Source organism: Penicillium hordei (assembly GCF_028827395.1).
Source record: "Penicillium hordei strain IBT 12815 chromosome Unknown utg000003l_segment0_segment0, whole genome shotgun sequence".
Taxonomy (NCBI): domain Eukaryota; kingdom Fungi; phylum Ascomycota; class Eurotiomycetes; order Eurotiales; family Aspergillaceae; genus Penicillium; species Penicillium hordei.
In genome coordinates this window covers 2,695,587-2,708,234 of record NW_026623144.1, presented here as the reverse complement: position 1 = coordinate 2,708,234, position 12,648 = coordinate 2,695,587, and the positions used below count along the sequence as shown (strand labels likewise).

Here is a 12,648-nt window from a genome sequence, read left to right as displayed (position 1 = left end):
TTCGTTTCCCCAAACTCAACCCCGACCACTTTCTCTACCTCGGATGTTGTTACTGCGTCGCATTCATGCCATTTCGGTATGCGATCACGAACCGGCTGGTAAGTTTATGCGCCCAACTGTTGTGGTACATTGCTGACGTGACCCAGCTTAACGTGTCGAACACGAAAGCTTAAATGTAGGGATCTGTTCTCTCGACCGTTTGATTGCCTGACTAAATAACTTATAGGCGATGAAGAAAAACCAGAATGTTCACAGTGTCGCAAAGGTGGCCGAGAATGTCGTCCGAGCGAAGGAGTAGTTTTCCGCCATCAACAGAACGCGTCGATGAACCGGAACTCCCCTGATGGCCGGGGGAGTCTCAACGGGTTCTATTCGTATAAAAACACCTTTGACAAGGATAGTGTGTGGCTGGATGTTCCCAAACATGGTATGGCACCACTAGGACATACTGGTTGGGTCTGGGTTTTTGTTGAACGGTAGCTCACATTTTCCGCAGTAATTTTTGTCGACAACTCCGATCCATATGCCGACGACCTCGAAGCCTCACTGGTAGATCCGAGCATCGCAGCACAGACAGACTCCCCGAATTACAGATGGGGCAGTGGAGGCTCTCGAACGAGCGATGCTGAGACACAGGGATTGGAAGCCTTGTCGGCGGTCGCAACGCACGATCGCCTCCCTTATTCTTCCCTAGACCACTCGGTCTCCGATAGTACCTCCTATACCTCTCCAAACCCACGACGTAGTACCGCTATACCCCCGGCTTCACCCTCCATGTCGCTGGCATCCACCAGCAACAATACCAATATTAATTTCCTCCTCAACCCCTCGCATTCGATGTCCCCCTCCATCGACCCCAGTATGCAACTCTCTGACCGGAACACTGCACTGCCATCAAGACCGGCAACTTCACAGAGAAGCATGAGCCATATGAGTCAAATGAGCCTCATGAATCACCCACCAGACGATAATTCAGAGACCGATTTCGAGACCGCTTTTCTTCTGCGACATTACTCGGAAGGACCAGGACTGTGGTATGTTTTCTCCCATGCGCTGATGTGTAACTATTGAGTAACGCTGATATCCGCAGGATGGATCTCTTTGACCTAGGGACATATTTCGCTTCATACGTCCCAGTGCGAGCAAGAACCAACCCTCTCTTGAAATTCGCCGCCTGCGCATATTCCGCCAAACAGCTAGGCCGAGTCAAAGGTGCCAAGGCATCGGTAGGTGGAGTCTGCACGCAGCAAGCTGCTATGGAACTGTGGCCTGACAAAGACCCCGACTTCGCATGGTATGGGGCTAAGTATTATGAAAAGGCCATCCAGCTGTTAATGAAAGAGCTGCAACCTGATGCAGAGGGTCCACCTCCATTGAGCACCCCCGAGGCTTTCGGTCAATGGCAGGCTGCCGAGCTTTCTGTAGATTCGGATAACCCACGTAAGCGCCGCAGACGGGTTTCTGGTAGTCGGCTCTCGCATGGAGTTCAATCCGATGAGGTGCTCGCGGCGACAGCCATTCTATCTGTGTATGAGTTCCTCGATGCGGCAGGCCCTGCGTGGAATCGTCATTTGAGTGGCGTGAAGTCGTTGCTTGATGTCGCTGAAGTGGGCATGATGCCTCTTGAGCAGCGTGCATCTCCGGGAGAGGGCTCATACCAAACGCAGACACCTAAGAAGTCAGGTCTTTCCAAGGCTCGGAGGGCGACATTTTGGAATTTCGCGCGGCAAGACTATTTAGCTGCATGTGAGTGTTTTCTCCCAACGAATGGTTCCTCCAAAACTCCGCTGACAGGAAGAAGTCATCAATGAATGCCATACAAGACTGAACACAGACGACACAGTCCTCTGGACCGAAGCAGGTCTACTCATCGACAACGCGGGCTTCATCCGCGCCAGCAACACAGGCGCTGCAGGATACCCGGAAGGCGAAGATATAATGAAAGAAGACCTAATTAGTAACGGCCTAGTCTGGATAATGTCCAAGATAGTCAACTTCATAAGCTCCGGCGACAATGTGCACCTAACCGACCACCGATCCGTGCCAGGACCCCTAGGCGTGTCACAACAAGTCCTCCTGGAGCGGTGGTACAGGCTCGAATCCGAGCTCGACGCATGGTACAACGGGATCCCAGAGACATTCCAGCCCTGCGCGCGAATGGACCCATCCAATCTCACACATCATCGCGCGCGCAACGAAATCGAAGACATGTCCACCCTGCAGGAAATCTGGTACAGTCTGCCTATGTGCGCCTCCGCCATGCAACATTACCACATGGCGCGCATTCTGCTGCTCATTAACAAGCCACACGAGTCCACCAGCCGTCGGAGCACGATCACGCTCCGCCTCCAGTCATACCGCTCGATCGAGTCAGAGATCGCATTCCACAGCCGCGAGATCGTGGGTATCGGTCTCTCCCGCCCGGATGGAAGCGTCAGGATCAATTCGCTACAGCCGCTCTTTGTTAGCGGGCAGTGTCTAACTGACCCGCGCGAACGCCGCACTACTGTGCGTTTGTTGAGGAGTATCGAGTCTGATTTGGGCTGGGCGACTGAGTACCGTGTGCAGCAGTTGCTGAAGGAGTGGGGGTGGGATGAGAGTTCGACCCGATCGCCTGGTTCTTCCGGTTCCTGAGGCTTGAGGATACCTTGTTTTCATAAGAAATGGGTTTCAGCCTGTGAACTAGATATATCGTCTAGAGTGGAAGGGTTGTCGCGGGCTCGGCAACCACCCTCACTGTATGGTACCTGGTCCCTCCTTGGTCGGACCTGTATTGGACCGATGAGATCATTTTGAGGGTCATGGAGTGCAGAGTAATGTGCCGGCTGGCGTCGAATTGTGACTATGCATTTGAGTCCTGTCACCACCAACACGCCATGCCATGTTGAGGGATGGCTTGTCGCCAAATAACTAGGTATTCTCGTCACTCATGCGGGGGATGTGGCCCTCACACGGTGTGACGAATGCCGGAGACATGAGTAATGATCATGATACCCGTGAGCCTCTTTTATAGTAATCATAGTATAGTGCAAGTGTACTCGGTACAATGTGCAGTGTATGTAGTATAACAATAAAGTAGGCAAATGGATTTTAAAGAAGAAGAAACCAGGAATATTAGCGAATTCAGGGTCGAGAACCTTTCCTCATTTGATTCTGCAGCTTCGGGTTAGTTGCCTCTGAGTTCTGCATATGACGCCAAACCCTGCACGGAGTGCGGAGTACTCCATACATTATCCATATTATCCAGGTATATTCCAGTAATTATTCGAACTTTTCTAGGCTGATTCGATCATTATCTACTCTTTGGTTGCTCAGCAATTCTAGTGTAACAAAGAACCACAAAAGTCCTTCGGGGGTCACAAGATAACACACTCACTAACACACCAAAATATCCCCAACCTCTTCTTAATCTCTTAACACTACCCTAACCCACCGCTCCAGCCCTAAAACTAAACCCCAACACCCAACGTTGCAGGTTTTCCGTTGACTATGGTGTCACGGAATCCACTTGCCCCCACTGATTTACCCATCCGGGGTTCTGGGGGGCAAGTTATCCGAATCACGTCTCTCCAGATCCGACATTATTCAGGATCTACACGGCTACGAGAATATCTCGGGTTACTATTACCGCTTATCCCGTACATATTTCGTGTTGGGTAGGATTCTGGGGATCTTTTTCCGGAATGGAGGATGGAGAATGGAAAGTCTGGCGGAGGTGCAGCAGGGGGGGGGGGGGGGGTGGAAAGAGGGGGTTTATAGCACTCGAATTTAAGAGTTGATCGCTGTGGGGGAGGAAGTTAGAGACTTTAGACTTAAAGATTTAGATTTGGATGGAGGGGCTTGAACATTACTTTATTATTTTAGCTAGAGGCTTGGGTTTGGGCTTAGGCTTAGGCTTAGTCTTGGGTTTGCGATGAGCTTGGAGGGCATTTACTTGGGATTTCAAGCGCTGCAGTTTGAGTACGATAATCTCTGAGTGTAAGTGCAAATTCAAGGATAATATTGAGCTCGTGTATTTGGTGTTTTTTGGTTGAATGTGATTCACTTGGTTTGGGAACATAACGAAGTGGGGGCGGGGGCAGGCTGGGGCGTTGACAGGCATTTGGATGTTCTTTTTCTCTTACTTTATCTTACTTTACGGAGTAGTTTTGATGGCAACAGTTGCCCAGCCGGTCTGCATCTCGGAAAAATGAAGGTTGTTTCAGTAGTGAAGACTGTTCTGCCCTGTAGTTTCTTTTTGGTCTTTGTAGGGTATAGGATTGACTACGAGCTAGTGGGTCGATGCGGGTGGGAAGAGTAGCGAGTCGGATTGATAGCTTTGTGTTTAGGCCTAGGGCGTGTCTACATCCAAGGCAGATATCTTGTACATGAAGGGCCTTGGGAATTGCGAAGGGAGAATCAAGGTGATAAAGAAAACTACTGGTGGGGTTCTGTAATTTGATGCGGACATCGGGCTGTGCTTGTGCTAGGTGTGGTGATCAGAGGATGTTGGTGTGATCTAGGCGTACTATCATTGTGGACTATGTATATAGTGAACAGGTCAGCTGATCTGCCCATAAATAAGATCTAACGCGAGGATCAGGAGCTTGTCGATACGGGGATTGGCATGGATCAGGACTCTGGGACTTTTAGATGCATTCAAATCATCCTTGCTAACCAATTCGCTGTGATAGATCGTCTAGTAGCATACAGAGTACATACATATATCATATATAACTCTGTTAGCCATCCGATTGGGCTCATGAGTGACGAATGTCGGTGGTGATCACAGCGAGAGATGGGTTGGTCTTAATGATTGGGTGGATTACCGCGTGGGCTCTCGGGACGAAATTCTATTGTTGGTGACACCGGTTACTATTTGCCCCTCCGTGCTACAACAGGCAGAATTTGATCTCCAGGGGTAAAAACGCAAATCGAATCAGGTGCCAGAATAGCGAAGAGTTGACAAGGCGAGTGCTTGGCAGACCTACTGTCAGCTTAAGGCCTGTCAGCTGTGTAATTATTATCATCTTCAAAGTATTCACATAGATCTATTATTGAGTCTCATTTAATTAAAATCAACATTAACATTGTATTCCTTGTGGGCTGAAAAATAGTAAAAAGCACTAACCACGGAAAGGGCAAAGTATGGAAGAGGCTGATAAATGGTGCTGGCATTAATGATCCTACAATAATATAATATTAAATCAATAATACACCAAACTATTGATGACATCTACTCCGTGCTCCGTATTTAGCATTGAGAAGAAAGATATGGAGTACTTTTTACACTAAGAGTCTCGGATTATCATCAAAGGTATTACATATGGGTTACGGCCTTCTACATACGTTCCTCGGTCAATCATTCTTCAAAGATCGACCGCGGACTCCGTACTGTACTATATAGTTTTCTGTATTGTATTTTACCCCCCGCTGAATAACTTTGCCAAGACCGAATTGAGTTCTAGAGGACCGTGGGTTGGACTTAGTGCCTCGTGTGCCAGTGGGGCAGAGAACGGGCCTATACCACCTGGGTAGTCCCAACATACCGGTAGTACGAAGTACGGAGAGTACATCGTACAAAGTACAATGCATACCCCCATTTATCCTTTCTCTCTCCCTCTCTCCCTCTCTCGGCTACATATACTATTCCTTTGCGATATCGCGCTGGCGCGTTAGGAATTCGCGCAGGATATGCATATCTCGCCATCATGGTGCACGCCCTAACTGGACATTGCCCGGCTCCCTTCTTGCAGGAGACGCTATTCCCCACCGTTGGGGGATTTATCGATGGTCGCTATTGCAAAAACGTCAGCTACGGCAATAGCACTTATTCCTGTTGCTTGCCATGTCCTCTTGCCGAGTGGAGATATGACACTGGTGAGTTCAGTGATTCCTGGGCCGTTATAATTCCAATGATTAACGTGGCTATGTAGACTTGGCCGACAAAATCAGTGCCTCGAGTTGGATCAGCGTCGCCATTCTCCCTCTTTGTATCTTCTTGTTGATTTCCTACGCCGTGCTACCAGTCAAATGGACTCACCGTCATTATCTGAGTGTCTGTTTTACGCTGGGAATTTGTTGCATGGAGGCAAGTTGGATGTTAGTGTGCGCTGAGAATATTTATAGCTAACTCTGCTCTAGATCGCCTTTATCATCCCCCTCGGCGCCAAACCAGAACAATGCCACAATGCAATCACGCCCAATGACATGCGCTCCAATCTTTCCTGTGCCTTCTCCGGGTCCTTGTTGTTGCTCGGGGGCTGGCTAGTGGTCATATGGAGTTTTATCCGCACAATGGCTTTCCACCTACAAGTATGCTGGGAAAAAGTCCTAGGACCGAAGTTCATGTGGACAGCCTTTGTCTGCGGATTCGGAATCCCAGCAATCGGACTGACAATTATGCTGATACTGACTGGGGTGTCATTCCGATTTGGCAAAATCTGCCATATCAACGTAACCAACGGACTATACGACTACTGGATCCCAGTCATGGTTTTCGCCGTCGCAGCCCTCTTCCTCCAACTATCTACAATGGTCTACTGTACCCACATCTACCTTCGCTCTCTCTTCGACAAATCCGCCTCAACATCAGGCAGTTCCGGTACCAACCTCCCCTCATACTCAGCCAGCATCGGCACCGTGACAGCCCGACAAGCCTACCGGCGCATACGCCGCGTCCTTAAACTCCAATGGCGTGGCATCGCCCTCACATCAATCATTCTCGGAAACGTACTCTTTTTCGCAGTTGTCTTCATCGGGCTCGATAACGCCGTGGCGCCAACAGTAGAAAACGTCAAAACCGCAGCCCCCTGGCTAATTTGCCTTGCCGAAACCGGTGATAAAGATCTCTGCCGCGAATACGCCGCAGCCATCGGCCCCAACGAAGCAACACTACTAGCAGTCGTGTTTCTGCTCTCACTCGTCGGCTTCTGGAACTTCATCCTCTTCGCTCGTCCATCCATGTTCGCCGGCTGGCTGGATCTCTTCCACCGCAAAGTGACACGCCGCAACGAGTTCGTCTCTGCGGATGCGACCACCCGCTTCGCTGACAACAAGGGCTTCGAAATGCTGACTACATCTGTGAAATCACCTGATACATTCATGCGCTCGCCAAGCCCTTCCCGACTTGATCGCAATGCTTTCATGCGCTCACCGAGTCCTACACAAATGGGGCAGGACCGCAGCGCTTTCGTGCCCTCGTCGAGCCCTACGGAGATGACTGGATACGGCCGCAGTCCGATCGCTAGCCCTAGCCCAAGCTCCGAGCGCAATACTCAGGTCGCTCGTGAGGCCCGCTATGTGCGTCCCTCCTTGAGCTTTTCAGGGCCTAGGCCGCCTACTGCACGCGAGTGGGATCCCCAGTCTTCGTTTGCACCGGCGCACGGGCGAGAACAAGTGTAATGTTACTGAAATACGTTTTTATGTTTAACCCCCTCCTTTTTTTTTTTTTTTTTTTTTTTTTCCTATTAATGCTCTAAAATATTTACTGGGATTTGATTTGATCTCTCCCATCTTTGGCCTATACTATCCTCCCTTTTCTGAAACATGGGAGATCTACGCAAAAAAGAAACTTCGAAGTGGTATTCTCGGGTTTCCTCTTGAGACACGGTGTTACAGGAGATGTCTCAGTATTTCCCGTTTAAGCGTCCGTGATTTTTGCGTGCCTGTATCAATGATGTATGATGTCTATTTCATATTCGTACTCGATTCCACTTGGTATACAATATGATTCTATTATTATCTATTTTGACATGTTGACTCCACATTTACTACACTTTCTAAACACCGATATACCGAAAATTGGGTCTAGTTACAGTTCCCCATTGCAATCTCAACATGGCGATTTAATTTGCACCCGTCCCAATCTCAATCTCAATCTCAATCTTAACCCGGCAATTCAGTCAGGTCCCCACATCGGTATGCCCGTAAGTGTGACTATGAATGCAGTGATATAATTCCACTAGAACTGCAGTTGTGGACCTGACCGGTCGTGTACCTGAATTTCTACGGAAAAATGCCGGATTCGCGCAAGGGGGAAAAACGGTCCAACAAAGCCATCGTACTCCGTACTACGTAATAATACCTCTAATAGTTATCTTACCGGGGGCGGCATTATTTCCCCTGCCTAGCGCATATCGGGATAACTACGGACTCCACTAGCTTTCCGACATGCAGGAACGGCGGTTTTGCCTTGTTAGGGCTAGTGTTTTGATATAGTTTCACCCTGTAATGGTGTATTACAACGGAGTACGGAGTACTTACTGCGGGTTCAATGCGACTACAAAGGTTATTGTTTTAGCGAAACCCTGCTAAAACGCTTTACCCCTGTTAAACTTTCGGAGAACCCTTCTAGATTCTTGCTGGATGCATTGGGCGGAAAGAAAACTCTTCGACCGTGCAGCTCCTTGGCCAGGATTGGTGATTATGTAAGATTCGTTTGTTGCGGTCCAAGCTTGGAGCGATGTACCTACATAAGGGCATTCTTTAAATTGCGTGGCTGAATGAGGCTTTTTGGTATTCTGTATAGGTGACTAGGATTATGGATCCTGTATTATCGATGGGGTCCAGGTTCAGGAAGTTAATTAAATTGTGTATGCTGGACAGGGGTATATAATCGCGAGGGGTTGGAGCAACTACGTAGTGGTAGACTAAAATGACATATGGAGATTCTATATTGATTTAAAATACCAGATGGCACGAACCGAGGAAACCCGTTAACTTGATTTTTTTCAGTTAAACATCCGTTTCATAGGTTCTCCGTCCAATGCTGTCATACTGACCTCGGGAATAAGAAAAAAGTTAATCCACGGCTCACGAACCCCCGCATCCCAACCCCGGCAAATCTATCTGGCGAACCATCCAAGGTTCCTTTCTGGAAATGTCGCCAACCTTGTTTATTTTCTAGTTCTGCGCATCTTACTAGCTAGGTTCATTGTATGCGGTGATCTCACGAGAACTCCCGGTTGCGGAGTTGATTGACCGAGGTAGCATGCTCTCCAGACCCGGCATTGGAAATCAACGAAGTTCGACACACGGAGTCGGGAGCCTTAGCCCTGGTTGACGCCTGGAATTGGTAGCTGTTCATAGGCCAGGAGAACAGTTACTTCGGCATTTATTGCATTTGAGGTGGGGTTGGCACGTGTTTTTAGTAACGTATAGCTTCGTACTCTATATATTGAATACGATTCTATACCGTGCATAATCCGGGGCATACAGAGCTCAGGATGGTAATTGAAGATGGGCCCATAAGTGGAAAATGCCGGGATGAAGACCTTGCTGGATTCCAAGGTTGGCGCTAGTATGCAGATGGTCCGAGGTCTGCCATGTGATATTCAACTCCCGGGGAAACTTTATTTCGAAGTTGTTTTATGGGGTATGGGGTGATCTTCTTGCATTCATTGCTAAATCTGGGGAATACCGGTGAAAGAAAACCGGAGTACAGGGAACAATGGCATTGGGCTACCTGCAGGGCCCGCGGGCCCATGGAAGATGCCACCTAGGAAAACCCTGCATGATACTTAGTCTAGGAGTCCATGTATATACCTAGAAGTATGTAACTGGTAATACTATACCGAGCCTACTTTGGGAACATGTCTACAGTCACGGCGTCAATCCCAGTGCAGCTAAGATGCCACTATTTCACCTCATTCCCAAGGTTAAGTAAAACCAGATGCACCAGGCCTAAAAGGCAGCACCCCACCAGTTCCCGTGCAATTGCACTCCACTGTAGCCCAAAAGATCTTCCTCTCATGAGCAATACCAGCATATGACGTGGAAAGATTATACTCTTGTGGAAAGGTAGTTGTTTACGGTGCCCTTGTTTCATCTACACTACGAGTATGACGCATAATCGCTGGGAAGGCACGGCAGCAAACCATCCTAATGCCGCCTTTGCACATCACTTTCCTTCCTCTTTTCGGCTATGGCGCTTGATAGCTGGAGAAAGGTGTGGCAGATAAATTATCCTAGCGCCACTTTCACACATCAGTTTCATTCTCTTTTCTTTCAGCTATGGGTGTAGCAGATTATGGAAGGCATGGGATTTACACTAATGACATAGGACTACTGGACATCTTAGCATTTACTTGGTGGGATCTGAGAACAACAGCACTTGCATAGAGGTTCCGGATCTTCATTGTTTTTCCAGGTTTCCAACTTTGTCAACTCCATATTCTTTTTATTCCTGCGGTTATCTTCGCATTTTGACGTCTCCTTTCTTATCCTTCCATTGTCATTGTCCCCCATCCCATCCTGCTACTATATCTGGCACGTACATGACATGAGCGAGGAGTAAATGTCGACCTTCATTCCATTCTAGAACCACCAAGGAGATGACAATGTCAAACATCTGTATATTTCTCGTACTATGAGTAGTAATAAACCGAGCCACAAAATAATTCTTCAGATTTCAACAAAACAAGCGGTCCAGAGGCCACGACAATGCCTAGTAGGCATGATCTAAGGAAGCAAATTTCAAACATAACTCCCATCTACAAGCCACCAGCAGCACAAATCTTTTTAGCATCAGCGACACGCTCCGCATACCGACTTGGGTACGCCGAGCCCTGCACCTTCTGGCAAAGCTTTCCAACCTCCATAGTCTTCCAGCCACTAACATTCTTCATGCCTTTGAAGAACTGTGCAGCCGACTTGGCAGCATCCATATCGGCAGCGATGTCAGGGTAGTAAACGGCGCGCTGCTGGAAGATACCCACGCTGTCGTAGTCCGAGCCCACAGCATCATGGGGATAGTTGAGGGAAGCAGGGACTTTCTTGTTGGCGTAAATAAGCATCTTAGACTTGGTGTAGTGTCAGCAATGTTCTGAGTAGTTCTATCGGAATTGGATGTGTATGCTAGGACTTACCTCAACAAGCCCGGTGGCAATTCCAGCAAGACAGCCCTGACGACCCAGATCTTCTCTTTTCGCTTCTCCGATGATGGCCTTCGCATGCTTGGACTGAGTGGACGTGAGACCGGGCAGGTTTCCACTGCTGCCATCACCGCTGCTGCCGTCACCGCTGCTGCCGTCACATTTCTTGGTGACATAGCTGCTGCTCCCGGTTCTGATATAGTAGTCGGCAATATAGCAGCCGTCAGAGGTCTTGTCCCAGATTTCGTTGCCGTTCACGGTGGTGCCGGCGGCCTGGCAGCTGATCGCAACGTCGGCGCCCTTCTTGTAGCTCGTAACTACAGAGTAAGAGGTCCCTGGACCAGAGCGGCAGTTGACGACATCGCCGGTGATGGGATAGGCATTGACGATAGGCGCGATGGCGGTAAATGTGAGTGCCAGAATGGGAGTGAACATCATTTTGAATAGATTTTAGAATGATACTTTGAAGTATATTGTGAAGTTGAAGCTGGTATTGTAGAATGGAGACTGTAGAGTAGCCGATGTTGCGATGTTGTGAGCTAATGGACAGAAAATTTTGAAGGGGAATCAATGAGAATTTTATATCCCTGGGTTCTTCATTCCTCGAGATCGTATACTACACAAAATAACTATTTTGTTAATTCTTGCTGGCTTCAGACCCCACGAAGCTCGTATAAAAGTGGAATGTAAAGAGATCTTCGATTCGTATTTGTAGATCTCTTTCCATGAAGCCCCTATCCAGTGTTGAGGTTTTATTAAGTGAAAGTAACAACTCGACCTCCAAAAGGAGGAGCCATCTCGTATAATCCCCATAAGGGGTTCCCGTGTCAAATGTCCAGTGTTGCTAAGCTTAATCTGAACATAGGTTAAGCTTGGCGCTCGTGTTCCTGAAGACTTGCCTGTCAGGGCACAATATGCACGCCTAAAAATAGCAGGACTATCGGGATATTAGCGTCAATTGATGTAGATCACCCGTATTCAGATTATGCACTTCTATTGATTCGATTGTTATGTTCCTGGCAGGTTTAGTGCATACTACACCGGAAAGCTAAAGTTTGGGAAGGCTCCATGTGGATAAAGTTAGGTATAGGAAATACCGAATGTACCTCGTTTCATCCCTTGAACGTAGATGAGTACTAGATTTTGAGCGCGGCAAGGGTGCGGCAATATGTGTCCGTGCTTGACGACGGACCTTTATGGTACATGTTATGCGTCGGCTATTGGAACTCCCAGTTATGTGGTAATGCCAACTCGTATACGGAGTACTACGTCGCTAGTTATCTAAGTATCCATACTAAATAGTGACTGGACTCAAGGAATAATGAGAGAATTTGGAGGTGCTTCCTAACAAAGTATGCATTTATACCACGCATGATTTTGTTATTTCCGAACCCTAGTCGATTTAGAGCTAGCATTCAGGAGTTGGCTTCCGAGGAATATGTATTCGCAGAAAGACCAAGCGTTGAAAATGCATCTTATTGCCTGGCTTCTCCAACGTGTGTCAGCTAATAAGGTGTGGCAAGTTTGCTTGACCGTGTTGAGAGTCGTGAGTACTTATGTAGACCTTTCGCTTTCTTGACCTATAATGGTACCGTACTCTCATTAATAAATGATCAAATCTCAGCATGCAATTTATCAATTCCTGCCACATGTTCTTTTTGGTCAGTAGCCGGTGTTAGGATCTACGATCTAGAGGATAAGATCATAGAGGCACAATGTAGTGTATTGTGAGTGATGGATGTAGGAGGAAATAGAGCTGGTCTATTACTATGGAACATGTGATACCTGAGAGATC

At 48.0% G+C, this 12,648-nt stretch overlaps 3 protein-coding genes across 3 annotated transcripts; 2 read left to right on the top strand and 1 right to left on the bottom strand.

Moving 5' to 3' along the window:
- Positions 1–78: 78 nt before the first annotated feature.
- Positions 79–2,634, top strand: N7537_006253 (uncharacterized protein; the record flags this gene model as incomplete). Its single annotated transcript, XM_056897310.1, has 6 exons — positions 79–98; positions 147–175; positions 227–427; positions 497–1,034; positions 1,091–1,746; positions 1,802–2,634. The coding sequence occupies 6 exons, from the start codon at positions 79–81 to the stop codon at positions 2,632–2,634; spliced, it is 2,277 nt and encodes a 758-aa protein (XP_056753095.1).
- Positions 2,635–5,690: 3,056 nt separating this feature from the next.
- On the top strand, positions 5,691–7,383 carry gprM (the record flags this gene model as incomplete). Its single annotated transcript, XM_056897309.1, has 3 exons — positions 5,691–5,859; positions 5,916–6,037; positions 6,124–7,383. 3 exons carry the CDS (start codon positions 5,691–5,693, stop codon positions 7,381–7,383), a joined length of 1,551 nt encoding a protein of 516 aa, XP_056753094.1.
- A 3,089-nt stretch (positions 7,384–10,472) lies between these two features.
- N7537_006251 (uncharacterized protein) lies at positions 10,473–11,291 on the bottom strand (the record flags this gene model as incomplete). The annotated part of the gene is made up of 2 exons (XM_056897308.1): positions 10,473–10,781; positions 10,848–11,291. The coding sequence occupies 2 exons, from the start codon at positions 11,289–11,291 to the stop codon at positions 10,473–10,475; spliced, it is 753 nt and encodes a 250-aa protein (XP_056753093.1).
- Positions 11,292–12,648: the final 1,357 nt, after the last annotated feature.